Consider the following 18,849-nt stretch of genomic DNA (forward strand, 5'->3'; position numbering starts at 1 on the left):
TCTGTCTCTGCACAGGCTTGTGTACGCGCAGCGGGGGACCCACGCAGGGGACCGGGGTGGGGAAGCACACAGGAGGCAAGTGCAGAGTGGCGGCAAGTGGCGGTGGTGATGCTGGGGCAGTGCGAGCGGACAGTGGCTCTCCTGGAGGCTCCACCCCTCGGCGGGCTGGCGTGGGACCTGGGAACGGACAGTCCACGTGGAGGGGCAGCTACTCAGGGCTGCCCTGCCGGGGGGGCGGGCGGTGCTGTCAGGCGGGGGCTGCCTTCAGGGTGGAGTTGTAGCAGAGAAGTGGGGTCACCCCTCTTGGAAGCTTTGAGAATGCGTATGAGGAGGGAGCTGCGAACGGAATCCGGAGAAGGTAAGGAGTGCCAGCTTGGTGGAGTTGGGTGCTGGCAGGGCTCGCCTTGGAGTCGTGGGAGCGTTCCCAGGAACATCCAGGGGATCGCCACCGGGGCCCCAGCGGTCCCACAGGCCTCCTGAGGCTGGCTGTGCTGTGCTGAAGCCCATATCAAGGGCCCTGGGGATGGCAGCAGAGGCCAGCATGGTTGAGGGTCCCCCGCACCCACCTCATCTCTGCAGGGACCACAGAACTGCACGCACCGTGGGTGTTCTTCACCTGCTCACAAAAGAGCCGGGTCATTGCACGCAGCAGGAAAGGCTTGACCGGGGGTGACGGGAGGAAGGGCAGGAGCAGAGATTTTCCATCTTGATGGTTTTGTTCAAGGCCAGCCCAGAAGCAGCTGACGTTGGCTTCATTTATCCAAAGGGCACGGCGAGTGAGCCTCTACAACCCAGGGATCCTGAAATATTTAGAAGCTCTAATGTTTGGGTGGGAAGAGAACCTCTTTTGGATGAGAAGCTCAATTATTCAGGAAGGGAGAGCTCCCGTTGTCTGGGGCGTAGGGGGGGCACCTTCCTGCTGCGTTGGCGGGGTGCCGGGCGCGGGGCACCCTGCCTGGGACACTTGCCCTGCTCTGTGGGTGAGGCCTCTCCCACAGTGCTGGGCTCTGGGGGACTTTTCTCGTGGCCAAACTCTTCGGGAAAGTGACACAACGGCCTATTTCTTCCAACAGCACCTCTGATTCAGCCTAGGGTATGGTTCGAGGTTGCATCCCTTGTAAACCCCCCCTTCAGCTGCTGTCAAGGGCTGGCACCGGAGTTCTTGAATTTAGGCTGATGTGGGTCCTGCTAGAGCCTGCTGTCATCTGCACATGTCAACAAATGTGTATGCAGGTGTGGACCAGCTGGATCTCTCTCCTTCTCTGGGAAGCGTGGTTTTCAGCAGCGTCAGGCTGGGAAGACAGACATTTCATTAACCCTGAAGTCCTGTGCAGGCAGTTGTCACACAGTGTTCCACCAGCGGCCCACGGCCGGCACAGAACACTGCAAAGCTCCATCTAGCACAAGTGACCACGGGGAACGGGTTGAGAATCCTGCTGCATTGTACACGTCTCCTAAGGGAAGAACATCAAGAAAGATGAGCTCGCCGCGGAATTGGCGAACTGTGTGGAAGGGGCGGGATCTGTAGAGCTCAGCAGCGGCGAGCTCCTGTCATGGCTTGGCCAGTTCGGGTCTCCCCCTGTCACTTATGAGGGTGCGGCGATGTTTTCCCAGATGTGGTCCCCGTGTACAAAACAAAGGATCGCTTTGCACAAAGCCAGAAGGGATACATTGAAGGAATTATCAGAAGAGAATAATACATAGGAAATGTTTGTGCGCGCATGCAAGGCAACTTTGGGGGGTATCTGTGGCTGCCAAAGTGACATCTGGCAGGATTAACTGGATCACCAGAGCCAAACAATGAGGACTGGGAAGGCAGCAATAACTGTGAGGCCTGGGCCCATGTGGGGGCAAGATTTTGAGAATGCCCACTTAGGTGACAAAATGGGATTCCCACGAACCGCAGCTCTGGTTAGTTTCTGGTCTGGAGCCAGATCCTCTCTCTGATGCAGACGTGGGAGGACGGAGCGGCAAGAGCTGCCCAGCTGCTCATCTGGGAACTCATCCTCCAAGGGACTCTGTCCCTCGTTCTCCTCCCGTACCTGGAGGCGGCACTCAGCGGGCAGCACCTCTCACAGCACCCCCACGTACACCTGCTCAGACCACCTGCTCAGAGCTCCTCTTTTGCCCAGCCCAGCATGCCTGTTCCACCTGTCTGAAGACCCGCCGCACGTTTCCTCGAAGCACACCCCAGAGCTCTTCGTCACTCCAGCCACGCCTCAGCAACTCCTCTATCAGTACCGGCTATATGGACACGTCCTCCAGCCCCTGTGGGAACCTGTGTGGCCGCCAGCCAGCCAGCTATTGGGCCTCAGACCTGTTCCCTGGTCCTGAGTCAGAACCAGAGCCCTATGTGTCCAGGGTCCACTGAACCCCAGCCCTGGTCAGATATGGAAAATGGAGACTTGGAGAGAGTAAATGATTCACTCCTGCTCTTCATCCTTCAAAGGAAGGCCCCAAAAGCGCCTCGACTATTCGTCAAAACTCATTGAATTGTACTGTTAAGATCTATGCCTTTCACTGAATGCAATTTTTGCCTCCATTTATAAAGAGAAGAAAAGCTTTTTAAGAACTGGGTTGACCCCCCTGCATGCACAGACCCAGCTGCAGGCAGAGAAGATGGTCAGCCCAGCCCAGACCTTGCTAAGAGTCTGCTCAGAGGCCGTGGGGTCTGCTGGCACTGGATGGGCGCAGATGCTGGGCAGATGAGCTCTGTGTGGTGTTTTAGACAAATATGATGACCTAGAGTAGGGCCAAACAGACAGGAGAGCCCAGGAAGCAGACCCTGGGAGAGGGGAGATACCAGTTGGGCCAGCACACCTGAGGCTATGGTCAAGGCCATGAGGACCACAGTGTGGTGGGCACGGTGGCTGTGAAAGCCCCACTGCTGCCCGGCCAGCCTGAGACAAGCCATGGGGAAGCACTCACCGGCCAGCCCCGTCATAATCTCCGCCAATCCCGATGAACTTGCATCCAGTGACTGCCCTGATGTGGTCGAAGTGATCTGAAGAATGGGAAGTCAGCAGTGGGGGGCTTCCAGGGCAGGGGTGGGGGTGATGACTGGCCTCTGTTGATTCCCCTTTTTGCAGCCTGTAGGCCAAACAGGCCAGTTCCTTCGTGGCCTGGCACCGAGAGTACCAACTCGAGGGCCCTGAGGTTTGATCTGAAGTGATCCCAGCTGGCTCTAGACTGGACTTCAGATTTGGAGTGGACCCCAGAGCCCCCTGTTTGGGCCATTTCCCACCCACGATTCACCCTGCCTCCCAGTCTCCTTGAGAACCTGTGGGGGCTCCTTTCCCCGGGTGTGGAGGATGAGAGAGGAACAAGAGTACAACTGATGAAGACCCCAGAGACCTAAGGAGCTGTCCAGTCCCTTGGCCAGAGGTAGGGGCAGTGCGCTTTAGGAGCCCCTGCAGAGGCACAGATGGGCAGCACCCGGGCTCTGTGTCTGACAGCCTCCCTGATACCCATCAGTACCGCAGTTTTGATTCCGTGGCTCCAGTTGCACATGGCACCGAGGTGCTGTGTACTGTCCATTATTGGGTTTTTGGGAGCTGTACCTATTGCCAACAGGTGGGTCAAACCACTGGGGCTCTTCTGAAGTCCTCCCCAAGTTTGGACCCAGCTTCAGCTCCAAATCAGAGTTTTCAGAGAGCCCAGGGTGAGGCTCACCTGCCACAGTAGGCACGTTGGCTAACGGGTTGCACTGCAGCACCCGCACGGACAAGGGCACCGTCACGATGCCACCGTTCTTCTTCTGCAGGGGCGGACCGGTGGACAGTCAGCTTGGCCCCCAGCACAGCCACCTGCCTGTTCACTCTCTCGGCCCCTGTGAGGAAGGTGTTGAGGTCAGAGTCGTCTCCTCTCTGGGTTTGTGTGAATGGAGGAGCCGCAGCCCTGGTCTGGGTGGTGTCTTGGCCCTGGGTTTCCGGGTTTGGTGGAGTATCTTACCACCTAGACCCCCCACCTAGGGCTCAAGAGTTCAGGGGCTGTGGACCGTGGGTTTTGGGGGCAGAAGATATTTAACCTGGGGTTTGAGGAAATTGAGGGAGAAGAGGCTCAGGTTCAAGGGCTCCCGGTTTGAACCTCTTGCTTTAGGTTTGAGGGCCAGGGCAGTCTCTCACCAGAAGCTGCAGGATATCATCAGGATCATTCCGAGTGTTCTTGCACACACCCCGGGCAGCTGAGTGGGAGAAGATGACAGGTGCCTGTGACACTTCTAGGGCTCGCCGTGCCACAGCATCGAGACATGGGACAAGTCCACCATCATGCCCAGGCGGTTCATTTCTGCCACCACCTTCTGCAGGGACAGGATGGGGAGAGGGCATCAGGGCTGCATTTACCTTGTGTGCATTTATCTGTAGGGAACAGGCGGGGCTGTACATTCATGTGGGGCAGGGTATGGAACCCGGGTCCTTACCTCGCCCAAGCCGGTCAGCCGACTGACATTGCTGTAGAAGGGGTGGATACCCTTTGCTGAGCTCTGTGCCCTGCAGGATGGCCAGGAGGCAGTCTGACTGGTGGCCATGACTTGGCTACAAGAGCCTAGAAAGAGGTTCTGTCGAACCGTCTACACCTGCAACTCCCTGGTGCAAGAGGAGGGACCCAGACTGGGCTGTGCCTGGCAGTAGGAGGGCCCTTCTGGGGATTCAGTCTTGTTCTGCGAACCTCCATTCCCCTCCCCACCCCAGGTTCAGGGCCGGATCCCAGGGGTAAACTTGCTTTGGGCCCCAGCGTGATCTTGGGCAGATCCCTGCCTCACTGGGCCCTTACCATCTGCACTGCGCTCACCAGGGCGTGTTGCAGGTGTGGGCGAGTGTCACGTAGCGCACACCCAGCGCATAGAAGGTACGCAGGATGGAGAGGCTACTGTCCAGTGAGTGGCCGCCCTCCACACCAATGAGGCAAGCCAACTTCCGGGTATTGTTGAGAGCTGGGGGCAGGTAGGTCAGATGATCATTTTCAGAGGCAGGGGTAGCTTACTGAAGTCCCTAACACCTACCACCACCAGTCTGTTTACCTTTTTTTTTTTTTTTTTTTTTTTTTTGGTCGTGCCGCGCAGCATGAGGGCTCTTAGTTCCCCCACCGGGGATCAAACCCGAGCCCCCTGCAGTGGAAGCGTAGAGTCTTAACGTCTGGACTACCAGGCAAGTCCCCCGTCTACCTTTAAGTGAGGTCACAAGCTCCAGCTCAGAATAGGAGGCACACATGAGGCGGATGAGGTCAATTTGCTCCAGGGTGAGGCGCACAGCATCCCGTTCGTGGGTCTGGCATGGGATGTAGGCTGACCGGAACTGAGGGAAGGCCAGGGCTTGGTTTGGGCTTTGGAACTCCTTGGGCTTCTCATAGCCTCCTCAGCTGGCACAGCACTCACTGTGCCCAGAAGTCACATGGAATGCGTTGCTTTTTCTGTGGTACTTGGATGCCCGTCAGGTTGGCTCGCTGTGACCCCTGTAGCCCCCAGCATCCATGGCATGGCACTTTCTAGGCCACTATGGTAACTTAGTTCCAGTGCGACTCACCTGTGGTCTCTGAGGCCCCCAAACTGCCCCACATTCCCCAGCAGCCGTGGTGGCACCTTGTGTGTCCCTTTGGTACCTGGGCACCCACGAGACCGTCTTTCAGCCTGTCCAAGCTGGTCTGGCCATGGCTGAAATTGCACAGATTAACATCCTGGAGCCCATTGTGGTAAAACTGCCTCAGGACCAGGGGCATGTCGTTGTGGCTGGAGGGAGGTCAAGGCAAATGGGTGGGCTCCTTAGGTCTTGGGATCAGGCAGGACACATTGCCTGGCCTGGGCCAGCCGGGGGGTCCCCCACCTCACACTGTCACACAGACTATACTAGGAGCAGCTGAGGCCTGGGCTGAGGGGTTCCCACCAGGGAGGGGATGACAGAGAAGGGGAAGGGCATCCACAGATGATGGAGAGGACGTCCAGGGGTGGTGTGAGGGAGCCTCCCCACTAGGTGTGCATGCTCCGGACCTCCTCCCCTGCCCAGGGCCAGGCTAGGCCCCCACCGGCCCCCACCAGCCCGCACACACTGCAGCCCCCCGTCCACAAGCGGGAAGTCCCGCCTCAGGGCCCGCGTGCTCTCCCGCAGACTCGGGGTGCTGGAGGTGCCCGGCGTGGTCTGGACGCGGGTTCCCGGCCGCAGCAGCAGACACAGCAGCAGCAGCAGCAGACACAGCAGAGGCCGCTGGCTGAGAGCGCGGGGACCTTCGAGGCCCCCGGGCCGCAAGCTGCGCAGGGCCAGGCAGGTGGGCAGAGGCGGGTGTGAGAGGGGCGGGCGATGAGGTTGTGCCCGTCCACACAGGCCACCCAGCGGCGCGGCCTCGCGAGGGGGGCGGGGTGAGGGAGGGGATACAGAGTCACAGGGCCCTGCGAGAGCCGTGTGCGGAGAGCCGCGATCCGCGAAGCCCGGCAGCCCCGGGGCGGCACTGCCCTCCCGCCCCCTGCTCAGAGGCAGCTCCCGCGGGCTAAGCTGGCCTCTGCTGAGAGCCCACTCGCCTCCCGTCGCGGCTTCCCTCCGCCCCTGCGCCTCTTCCCACTCCCACTGCTCCGAGGGGGCGCCCTAGGCTGCTCTCCCCCGCCTCTAACCTTCCTGGCCAAGCTGGGCCGCTTCTCTCAGAGGGCCACCTTCAGCCCGAGGCCTCCCGGGAGCACACCGCGTCCCCATCTGCCTGCAGCCGGCCCCGCCCACTCCGAGGGCTGCGTGCCAGTGTCTCTGCGGCCACAGGTGCTCTGGGCTCCCGGTCTCCCGGTACGGGGCCATGTGGGCTGGTGTGGGGGAAGAGAGAGTTTCTGGAAATGGGGGGGGAACCTTGTGAGCTCTGGATTCAGGAAGGGGCCCTCTGCCCCCGACCTTCTCTCTCCACCTACTTGACTCCCCAACCTGCATGACCATTCTCTGGGGACTTCAACCAGCACCCGGGAACTCTCAGGAACCCCCCCCCCCCACTTCTGTCAGCCAGCCTCAGGAAAGAGCGCCCTCAGGAGCAGCTGCTACACCTCCCCAGGGCCTAAAGAGAGGGACTTTTGGGATGTGAACTGAACACCTTCTGGGGAGAGTCAACGACCCTTTTCCTCAACAGAGCAGGAACCCAGTCAGTAGGCTATTTGAGTGGAAGGAAATGAAGTCATTTCCATGGCAGCAGAGCCCCCATCGCAGCAACCTTCCTCCCAGGGCTGCTGGCCGACCTTCTGGCCAGGATCCCTCCTACCTGAGCATGGAAGGCCTGGCCTCGTGAAGAAGTATAGGTTCTGAGGAAAGACCTGGCACCTGGGTTCTGCTGCTACACTTGCCTTATCTCGAGGCCCTTGTGGCTCTACCTTTCCCAGAAACCTCAAGGGCTAAGTGCCTGTGGTTGCTCAGAGGCCGCACGCCATTCTCCATTTCCAGCCTCAGGCCCTCCCCCTAGCTGCCTCCTCTGGGGACCCCCTCCCCCCAACACACACACACACACACAGAGGGGATGTGCCTTCTCACAGAAGCTCAACCACTGAGATGCTTTAGGGACTGTGCCCAAACTCCTTCATCCCCAGCCTCTCAAGTTTTTGCTCTGATCCCTGGCACCCCCTGGAGCTGTTCCACCTTTGGAACCTTTCCTGGGTAGCAGGAGTGCCTAGCACAGGGGTAGTGACCTAAGTGTGAGCACTGGCGACCCTAGAAGTCTGTTACAGAAAAACATTGAGCAGTAAGGGACCCCCCCTGGGGACAGAAAGGGCTGGGAATAAAGGAGCATGTGAACCTCGGGGCAGGGTGCGTGCTGCTTGACTCTCCATCCTGTTCTTGCTTCAGGGAGCAGGTCTTCCTGGGTCTCTCTATCCTGCCTCCTGAGACCCCAGGCAGGAGGCTCTTTGGGAAGCCACAGATTGCTGCTTTCAGTTTCAAAGAACCCAGCTCCCCCCTGGTTTGTGGTGGTGGCCGCTGACAATGGCTCAGAGCAGGAGCCCATGTGGTAGACTGCTAAGGCTTCTCTGCACCCTGTCTCTGCTCCTGCATTCTTCTCGGCTCGCAGAGTGCAGACTTTTCTGTCTTCAGCTGACAAAGGGGCCCCTGAGGATTGAGCAGAGGAACGTCACGTTTTCTTCCAGGCCAGCTTCAGCCCTGGGATGTTCAGGGCAGACTCTCATTTCAAACCTCAGTTTCTGAGGCTCCTTGCTTTTGGCCATTTAGTGTGGCAGGAGGCTCCTGGCTGAGGAAGGCTCAAACAGAACGATGCAGGTTGTGATCTGTGGCAGTGGGCAGTGGGGGGACGGGGTGGGTCACTGCAGGAAGAGGCATTCGCTGCCTTAGGCAGTTAAACCATTGCCCTCTCTTCAGAGGGGCTCAGCCAGCAAGATGCTGTGGGGTCTACCTCCTGGCACCATGCTCCAATCGCCGGATTTTGGGTCTGGGGCAACCCAGGTCTTCGTCTGACTCTTCCGGAGCGCGCTTTCTCTTGGGAGCACGTCTGGGGACTGGCTTCACTGCCTGCACCTTTGCTGGCGTGGCCAAAGGAACTGCTGCTGCAAAGAAAATCAGAACTGATCAGTCACTTCTGCTGTACACAGTCTCCTGCCAGAATTTCCCTCTCTCATGTCTCTCCCAGTTTCTGGCTGAAGACCTTTAATCGACTTGACATCCAAAACACAGCCTTGGCCCATCACCTCTATGAGTCCCTAGGGAAGGGACACTGGCTGCAAAAGCAATTCCTAGAGCCTACGGCTGTAGCACATGAGGAAGTCTCTTCACCGTTTCCAGGGAAAACAGTAGAACCCGAAAGTCATTGCAATCATGAGCCTCTCCATCTCTCCCTTCCACAACAGAGAAAACATTTCTTGCAGTCTGTCACTTCTGAGGCTTTAATGGAAATGTCTTTCAAGTTTTGGAAAAAAATAATCTAATATAAATTGGTGAAGAACCCCTCCCACCTTGGCAACCCCTCTTGGGCCCCATTTATACTGCCTGTTTCCACCACACTGAACTCTAGCCCTCTGATGCTTTTATGTAGATTAGAACAAGGCCAAATACTGAGGCAGAGTGATCAAGAGACTGAGAACCGCGTTCTGGGTACCAAGTCTAGGCTCACATCAACCCAGCCTCCTGGGACACCATCTCCTCAGCCCTCCAGTCTCATTAGCACTTCAACAGCCCTCTTGGTTCTTCCGGTCTTCCCATCAATATGGCACCACCCTCTCCCCTAGAAGTAAAAATCATTATAATCCTCCCTCTCTCCACCATGAAAGGATGAGATAAAGGCTCAGCAGCAGCCCCCGTGAAACACATGGTCACCATTGTGAAGAGGTGTTACTAAGACGATTTGGTCCGACTCAGAGAAGGAAAGAGACAACTCTGCCCTTAGCCTGATCAGGCCCACAGGAAGGAAGCACACTGGGGGCAGCCTTTGAGAGTGTGGCAATGCGAGAGAACCTTCTTTAGGAGGGGACTCCCTGTTGCCGACCTTGAGAAAGTAAGGATGGGACATTCGTTTACTGGGGCTGTTGCAGAGGGGATGTGCCCAGAGGTTGGGCCACCCTGCTTGAGAATCAAAGCACCTTCTAGTCCGAAGCTGCTTGAATGCTCCAATCGCCGGATTTTGGGTCTGGGGCAACCCAGGTCTTCGTCTGACTCTTCCGGAGCGTGCTTTCTCTTGGGAGCACGTCTGGGGACTGGCTTCTCTGCTTCCACCGTTGCTGGCGTGGCCAAAGGAACATCCCCGTAGGCCCGGTAGCCACCAGCCAGGCAGTATGTCTCCCCATGCCAGCCCAACTGCGTTTCTCCACACCCTCGGTAGAGGACATGGTACTGACCAGGGGTAGGAGGAGAAACGGGAGCCACTGCTGCTGCAAAGAAAATCAGAACTGATCAGTCACTTCTGCTGTACACAGTCTCCTGCCAGAATTTCCCTCTCTCATGTCTCTCCCAGTTTCTGGCTGAAGACCTTTAATCAACTTGACATCCAAAACACAGCCTTGGCCCATCACCTCTATGAGTCCCTAGGGAAGGGACACTGGCTGCAAAAGCAATTCCTAGAGCCTACGGCTGTAGCACATGAGGAAGTCTCTTCACCGTTTCCAGGGAAAACAGTAGAACCCGAAAGTCATTGCAATCATGAGCCTCTCCATCTCTCCCTTCCACAACAGAGAAAACATTTCTTGCAGTCTGTCACTTCTGAGGCTTTAATGGAAATGTCTTTCAAGTTTTGGAAAAAAATAATCTAATATAAATTGGTGAAGAACCCCTCCCACCTTGGCAACCCCTCTTGGGCCCCATTTATACTGCCTGTTTTGACCACGCTGAACTCTAGCCCTCTGATACTTTTATGTAGATTAGAACAAGGCCAAGTACTGAGGCAGAGTGATCAGGAGACTGAGAACCGCGTTCTGGGTACCAAGTCTAGGCTCACATCAACCCAGCCTCCTGGGACACCATCTCCTCAGCCCTCCAGTCTCATTAGCACTTCAACATCCCTCTTGGTTCTTCCAGTCTTCCCATCAATATGGCACCACCCTCTCCTCTAGTACTCAGCAGCTCAGGATGGGATGTGTCTGAGGGCACCGATATAGATGTCTCCATGACAGCACAGAGGTGCCTGGGTTTGAAGGTGTGTTTCAAGAGTGGCCCTCTTCCTCAAACTGCTCCATTTACCATTTGCCAACAAAAATGCACTTGTCTTTTGCTAAGAGGCCAATCAGGAAAGGGTCTGAATGGAAGCATCCTGTAGCCCAAAGGGGAAGCTACATTTATAAAGATCAGGACCATCCTGCACACTTGTCCAGGGATGACCTTTCACTTGTCCTCAGCAGTGAGCACTGTGGGTCCCTGAAGGTGTCCCAGGTCACTGGTATTACTTACAGCTGGGAACGCGCTCAGGTATACGTAGTGGGCAAACCCCACAGGAACATGAGGCAGCCAGGTGAGGTTGTGTGGACACCATGCCTCCGGGCGGTCTCGGTGTACCTGCCGCACTGCCCACCCATGGAACAGAGCACAGGTCTGAGTTAATATAGACGATCCAGTCACACATTCTCTCTCAGACAACCAAAGAGATTGGTATCTGGTGGAGAACCGTCAGGGAAGTTTCTCTGAGGGCAGCACGTTGGCAGTTACGCTGCCATGGAAACTGTGAGAAGGCCGGTGAGGTCATCACTACCCAGTGAGGTCATGATAAGGAACGTGTGACTTGGGGGTCAGGCTTCAGGAGGAGGGGCAGTTTTGTGGAGGAGATCAGGGGGGAGGCAGAGGTACTCTACCTGGCCCCTCACACCTGGGCCTCCCCACCCATGCCCTAGTCTAGCAGACACCCCACGTGGGGCGTGCCGGTGGGCTGGCACAGCCCCAGGGGCCCCAGGAGGGCAAGAGAGACCCACTTTCTGAGATTGCCAGTGACACACCCATAGTCCGGATATTATCCGTAACAATTACTAAGGTTGTTTATCTCCCTCCACTTTTACTAAGAAAAGGAGTAATTGAAGACTCTAAGTCATTTTTACTGAGGTTCTTTTATTTTTTTTTTCTTCAAAATACTAAATGTAAAGTCTGCAGGGCGTATATAGGTGTTCAACTTTTTTCCAGATTTTATGTTTTTGGTTTTTTGTAAAAAATTTTTATTTATTATTTATTTATTATGTTTATTTTTGGCTGTGTTGGGTCTTCGTTTCTGTGTGAGGGCTTTCTCCAGTTGCGGCGAGTGGGGGCCACTCTTGATCGCGGTGCGCGGGCCTTTCACTATCGCGGCGTCTCTTGTTGCGGAGCAGAGGCTCCAGACGCTCAGGCTCAGTAGTTGTGGCTCACGGGCCCAGTTGCTCCGCGGCATGTGGGATCTTCCCAGACCAGGGCTCGAATCCGTGTCCCCTGCATTGGCAGGCAGATTCTCAACCACTGCGCCACCAGGGAAGCCCCTTTACTGAGGTTCTTAATACCTTCCTCACAAGGGTGGACAAAACTCTCAGCTTTTTGTATTGAGTGCAGATGTCTCTATTCTTGCCCATTTCAGAGTCCTCCTCACTCAGAATCTAGGTTTTGTCGATCTTTAGTACCCTGTCTCTCATCTTATCTCAGATTATTCTGTGGTAAGATGGTGCAAACTATGTATTTACTAACTGGAGAGAATTCAAGTCCCCGGAGCTGTTGTAGCTCAAAATTCTGTGTGTTTTTGTTTGTTTGTTTGTTTTGTTTTTTTCAAAATTCTGTTTTAAGTGGAGTCATTTTCTGTGCTTTCCTTTCATGCTGTCTGCAAAATGCCTGTTTCTGTCCTCCTTGAGATCCAGGTTTACAGCGCTCTCCTTTTTCTCATTCTGGGGTCTCTGTGTTTGTGGCATCTCTGAGGGCCCATGTTCTGTTGAGGCTAAATTTGATACCTGGGGTGGGGGGGAAAGCAACTTCCAGATGGGTCAGCCTAGAAAAGGATCCCCCATTGTGTAGAAATTTAAAAACAGGCAAAATACCTGTCCTATCAGACACTATGATTTGCCCCCTCTGTCTGACGCAGCCCAGAGCTTTGTCATTTAATTCACACCTATCTACTGTGAAGGCCCAGCCAACAAGATCATTTTGGAGCCCTGAGTGGGTGCCCAGAATGGATGGGAGGGCTGAGGTAACCAGAACTCTGCCTTTTTTATGGACAGGTGTTAGGGCATCTTCTTTTCAAAGTGACACATTCCCAACCCATCCAACTCACGTAGAGGACAAAAACCACTGTCACCAGCCAAAGGGAGAAAAACATGGGGCTGCAGAGGAAGAGGGATCTTGTGGGGACTCTTGTATTATTCATCCACGTGCAAGGATGAGCTCCAGATTTGATAAGACATGCAGTCTGATCAAAAGTCATGCAATTAATGATTTCTTTCAAAAATCAAAGAACTCTTTGATTCTTCATTTTAATGTAACTTTGACCTCTTTTCTTTCCATGTCATGAAAGAAGCCTTGACTAAGCTAAACATGCTCTCTCTCCGTGCCTGCAATGCATCAGAAAGCATCCTCAGTTACTTTCACAGGCAGTGGAGAACTCCTTAATTTTTCTCTGACGACAAGAGCTCCCTTTAAGCCTAGGCCAGAGGTGAGCAAGATTCTGATTCTGGAAAGATGTAGGAAAATGAAGTTCCTTTTGCCAGAGGTTCTGGGTGAGCATTGTTGATGTATGACTGTTAGAAGTCTTACCCTCCTTCCACCTATTCTTCCTTTTCTGCATGGTGGACTGTCCTTTAGTTTTGGGGGTACAGTATTGGGGAAAAAAGGAAGGGGAGGCTAGAGGTAAGTAGGCTAGTGGCGGGGATTTTGTGCACGAATATTTGAAGAAGGAAGTGTGGGAGAAAGTGCTGTGGTAAGACGGGAAGGAGAGAATTTAAAAAAAAAAATCTGTGATCCATAAATCCCCTTCAAAGACTCTAAGCAAAGTACTTAAATTATTTTACAATTACTTTTTGGTTACTACTCTGCAGTAGAAAAAACAATAAGTTCACTTTTTATCGTATCCCCATGTCATTAGCATCATTTTAAAGACGTGTCTTAACGGCTGTATCGTGTACCATCCTTTATTTAACCAGCTCCCTTTTTTGGACAGTTAATTCAGTTATTTTGTTGTTTATAAATATATATATATATAAATATATATATATATAAATATATATATATATATGTATATATGACGGATATTTTTTTTTTTTTTTTTTTTGTGATGGAAAATTCAAATTTATTTTGCCAGGGGCTACTGAAACAACTTACACGTTAGGATATGCTGACCTCAGTTTTAACATATATTGCTTGACAACAATAAGCCTCATAACAAGTAGGAGTTTTTCTACGTAGCCTGTATAATAATATTTTATTATACAGATTTATGACATCTTAAAATCTTTTCACAAAAAAATCTTACTACCTAAAATAAATAAAAAACAAGACTGACTTTATGAAACAATAGATTTTAAGACATTGAATATAAGGTAATAAAGGACAGTGATCTCCAAAAGACAGGACATGCAAAGGTAAGTCCTAGGATTGCCTTGACTTACTGCCTAGAGACAGTTTCCAAGTAATAGCATGGAGAAGGAGAGCTCAGTTGGAGCCATGAGTCAGGAAACCTGCTGGAACCCAGCAGTCAGTCTCCCTGAGTTTAGGATACTGAGCTAGGAGTCCAAGGAGAACAAACAGGCAAGAGTTAAAGGGCAGAGTAACAGGGGAGAGACAAGAGTACAGAGTGAGAACTCTGGAGATCTGCAGAACCTTCCTCTGAAGACTAATCAGTGCATTCGTGTGAGGAATCTACCCAAGAAAGAGTCACTTGGAAAGATTAGAGGAAACCATTTGCAGCACTCACATATGACTGGTAATAGTGCCTGATCACACCAGTAGTGGAAAATCATATAATTCATGAGACATTGGGTTTAGTACTCAGAAAGGTTTTGCCTCAGTAGCGGCACAAAATTAGCCCTAACTAAATGTTCCCCTGGTCCTCCCTAGAATACTAAAAAGCAAGACCAAAGAAGATCAAACTGTCTCTAAGTAACTAAACTCTATCCCAAAGAACATTTTCAAGAATATTTAGAAGAATACAAAGATATACAGCACCCCAAAATTTAAAATTTACAATATTTAGCAAATAAAAATTACGAGGTATGCAGAGATGCATGAAAATACAACACATAAATAAGAGAAAAATCAACCAAAACCTATACACAAATGACACAGATGCTATGACAGGTAGAAAAAGGCATTAAAATAGTTATTATAACTCTATTCCATTTGCTCAAGAAGCTAGATGAAAGGTTGAGACATGGAAGATACTAAAATAAGATCCAAATAGAACTTCAAGAAAATACAAACTAAAATGTATGACGGATATTTTTGTTTGTAATTCTGATTATGTCATTTTGTCAGTCAGGATAACTGATGGTAGCTGTACTAACAAACAACCTAAAACCTCAGTGGCTTAGCAGGTGTTGACTGAAAAAAAATGCACAACTAAAAGTTGAGAATCATCTTTTTTTTGGTGGACTTGCTGAGGACTTAAGCCCGGGAGGCAGTGTCAGATCGCTCTGAGAGATTGCACTGAAGAGGGAAGGGAGGAACCAGGACATATAGGAGTTTTGCAAAAAACAAAACAAAACAAAACATTAAACCCCAAAACAACCAGGTAGTCGGAACATCAAAAGATTACTGTTAATTAAAGAAAAACAAGTTAATGAATTTAGCATTTTTCTATGTATGGGAAGAGGCAGGAGTCTGGGCTCATTGGAATCCTTCCTTTGATGTGCATTTGAACTATCTAGAGCCAGCGTCCTGCTTTTCTCCATCCTGAATCCCCTCCGGGTGCACCATCGGGGATGGCTGCCATGGCTGATGATGGCTTGATGGCTACATCACTCTGTTGACTGATAGGGCAGGCGACATTCTTCATCCATACAGGTTCAAGTTTTCTTTCTTGCTCGATTTACTGGCCAGGGTTGGAGTGGGAGACTCTGTTCTTTGCAGATGTGAGGGACTCAGGGTCCTTCAACATTGTGGCGTCACCTTCCTCAGGTCCTCAGAGCCCCGCGCTGGAAGAAGGGAGCTTGGAGAAGGCACGCACGCTCTTGGCCTCTTCTGCCCAGAGAGGACAGAGCCACTTCTGCGCATGGTCCACTGGTCAGGGCTCGTCCCAGGGCCCCACCCAGAGGCAAGGGGGCTGTCGAAGGGAATCTGGATGCAGCAAAGAGAAAGGGCCAATGAGTATTGATTAACAACTAGCCAAGGTCCTACCTACCTACCAATTCACTGTCAGATCTTTAGAATACAAAGGGTTACATTCCTGCAATCCTCCTCTAATTCGAGACAATTCTCCCTTCATATTCTCTTTTGCTTATAGCAACCTTGAGCTGGGTCTTCCCAGGCTCTTCTTTCTGAGCCTACAGGCTGTGGTCTCCTCGGAAGCTTTGGTGGGATGCAGGCAGCATCTGGGAGAAGGCGCCTCGGAACTCACCTGCCCGCGTTGCCCAGGACCCCAATTCCTTCCACCTCTCGGATGCTGCTTTCTTTTCCCAGGGACAGAGCCAAGCTGTAATTGACTCCTTGGGTATTTCAAAATCCCCGATCCCAAGACTGAAGGATGACTGCCTGCTGTTGTGAAAGGTTACCAAATTATCAGGACCTCTGATTGGGAGGGACAGTGGGAAGAGGGGAGGTGGTGTCAGGGGAAAGGCACTGACATTTCAAACTCAGCTGGCGACTCCAGCCCCTGGTAATGGCTTTAGTAACTTCCCAGCTGATCCCTGTGATTGAGCATCAGGACCATTGAATGCTAATTGAGTTGAAAAGCTTCCCCCTCATGTGCTAAAACTCTCAGGCAGTAAAAGGCTTCTGACCATGTCTGGAGTTGCGTGCTGGGGACAATGTGGTGGGTTGCCTCTGTCTACACTTAACTGCTGTTCGTCTTCCCGGCTTGACGGGGTAGGGTTGCTGTACATACACAGACTTTAAAATTATTTTTAAATTATTTTTTTAAACTGAAGAATGGTTGATTTACGTTGTTGGTGGTTTCAGGTGTACAGCAAAGTGATTCAGTTATGCATACACACATACATACGTATACATACATACATCTATATATTCTTTTCCAGATTCTTTTTCATTATCGTTTATTGCAAGATACTGAGTAATATTGAACACAGTAATACTGTGCTCTACAGTAGGACCCTGTTGTTCATCTATTTTACGTATATCATATATCTGTGTGTCTCTGTTAATCCCACACTCCTAATTTATCCCTCCCCTCACCCTTTCCCCTTCGGTAACCGAAATTTTGTTTTCTGTGTCTGTGGGTCTATTTCTCAAACAGACTTTTTTTTTTAAAGCAGATTGCACCGTGCTGTGGCTGGATCAATACTCTGGAGTAAGCTGTTTGCCCTCAAAACTGCTGGGGCCACAGCCATGGAGCTGCAGGATCCCAACGGGGTCCTGACGTCCATCTGCTCGGTTTTTTTTCAGGTGCGCTGAATCGACAGTCCTGAGTTTTGAAGTTTTCCTGGAGGGGACTTGAGGGGATTTCTCCAGGATCAATGGAGCTCCTTTTGTGGTGCTTCAGTGCTTCCACCATGAAGCGCTCATTTCCCTATGCACATCCCCCCGCCCCACCCCACTGTTTCCTTTACTGTCTCTCCTCCCACCCCCAATTCCCAGAAGAAGATCTAGGAATCAGGTCCAAACATAAGATCTTTGGAGAATCCTTGCGTGTGTTTTTTTAAATTTTTATTGGAGTATAGTTGATTTACAATGTTGTGTTAGTTCCGGGTGTACAGCAAAGTGAAGCAGTTATACATATACATATAATCCACTCTTTTTTAGACTCTTTTCCCATACAGGTCATTACAGAGTACTGAGTAGAGTTCCCTGTGCTATACAGTAGGTCCTGATTAGTAATCTAGTTTATAGGTAGTGTTGTGTATATGTCAATCCCAATCTCCCAATTTATCCCTCTCCCCTCCCCACTTTCCCCCCCTGGTAACCATAAGTTTGTTTTCTACACCTGTGACTCTACTTCGAATCCTTGTGTTTTACTCTCGTCCTGAAACTAGATAAAGCCTAGTCATCAATCAACAGGTGAGGAAGTAGAGCCAGGCATTGGTTGAGTGTTGATGTTTCTGGTACAAGCTGACTCTCCGCTCATCATCCCACACCTTCATCAGCCATCATCATGCTGTCTGTCACCTCCTCTTCTCTGAAGAAGGCCCGGGCCATCTTTTGAAAATACAAAGTCCAGCATTGAGACCCTCCCAACTGAGAGAGCAGGAAGGGCCAGGGCTGCTGAGGTGCTCCCTGAACCCCACTCAGGGGATCTGTGTTGTTCCCCCCTGGGTGTATTGTGTGGACCCCTAAAATTCCTCCAAACCTCTGCCTCTGCGCTTCCAGATTGCCCCTGAAAGAAATGAACAATAATCATAATACCCACCACGTACTGACCGCTGGTCTCTTGAGGGCTGCCTTGCCATTGGACAACATTTGTTGAGCTCCTACTGTTTGCCAGACAGTGGGTACATGCTTTATGTGTGTTTAGCCCTTCTGACGGCACTGTGATTTAGGACCTGTTAATATGTCTATTTTGCTGAAATGGAAACTGAGGTTCAGAGTGGTTAAATAACAAGGAAAAGTGCATGTTTTTACCCCCTACACTAATATATATGTATATTTGTGTATATATATTCTATATATGTATATTTAACATATATATGATGTTGACTGAAAAAAATGCACAACCTCAAAGTTGAGAAATATGTTTTATTGGGTGGGCAAAACTGAGGACTTAAGCCTGGGACACAGCCTCTCAGCTCTCTCTGAGGGACTGATCCAAAAAGGAGAGGGAGGAACCATCAACTATAGGAGTTTTTGCAACAAAGACCAGGTAATCGGAACATCGAAAGATTCCTGTTAATTAAAGAAAACCAGACATCTCGAGTTAATGAATTTTTAGTGTTTTTCTGTGTATGGGAAGATGCAAAAGTCTGGGCTCACTGAAATCCTTCCTTTGATATGCACCTCAGCTATGTGGGCCAGTATCCTGTGCTTTCTCATCCTGAGTTCCCTCGGGGTGCACCATCAGGGGTGGCTGTGGCAGTTGACTGCTAGATGGTGGGCATCCTGTTTCCATCCTGAGTTTCCTCAGGGTTCACTCTTGGGGCGGCTATAATGTGATGGCTTGATGGCTGCAACATCCTTTGTTTACTGATATGGCAGGCAACATTTTTTCATTGACAATTATACATATACAATAGACACTGTTCGTGTTACATATATTATCTATTTTACGTACTACGTGTTTTTTAGAATCTTTGCAAAAAACCTTGCAAGGTAGGTGTTATTCTTTACATTTTGTGAAAAAGAAATTAAAGCCTCTAAC

At 51.4% G+C, this 18,849-nt stretch overlaps 1 protein-coding gene across 1 annotated transcript; it reads right to left on the reverse strand.

Annotated features, from left to right (window-relative positions):
• Positions 1-294: 294 nt before the first annotated feature.
• On the reverse strand, positions 295-10,920 carry LOC137755411 (dipeptidase 3-like). Its single transcript, XM_068531567.1, is given in 17 exon segments — positions 295-517; positions 567-784; positions 1,902-2,042; positions 2,143-2,278; positions 2,929-3,004; positions 3,673-3,757; positions 4,125-4,246; positions 4,249-4,300; positions 4,421-4,490; positions 4,792-4,933; positions 5,165-5,294; positions 5,599-5,725; positions 6,043-6,554; positions 6,667-6,778; positions 8,359-8,509; positions 9,539-9,676; positions 10,839-10,920. Coding segments are annotated over 17 exon segments (2,517 nt in total).
• Positions 10,921-18,849: the final 7,929 nt, after the last annotated feature.

This window comes from Eschrichtius robustus, chromosome 2, assembly GCF_028021215.1.
Source record: "Eschrichtius robustus isolate mEscRob2 chromosome 2, mEscRob2.pri, whole genome shotgun sequence".
In the NCBI taxonomy this organism is placed as follows: Eukaryota; Metazoa; Chordata; class Mammalia; order Artiodactyla; family Eschrichtiidae; genus Eschrichtius; species Eschrichtius robustus.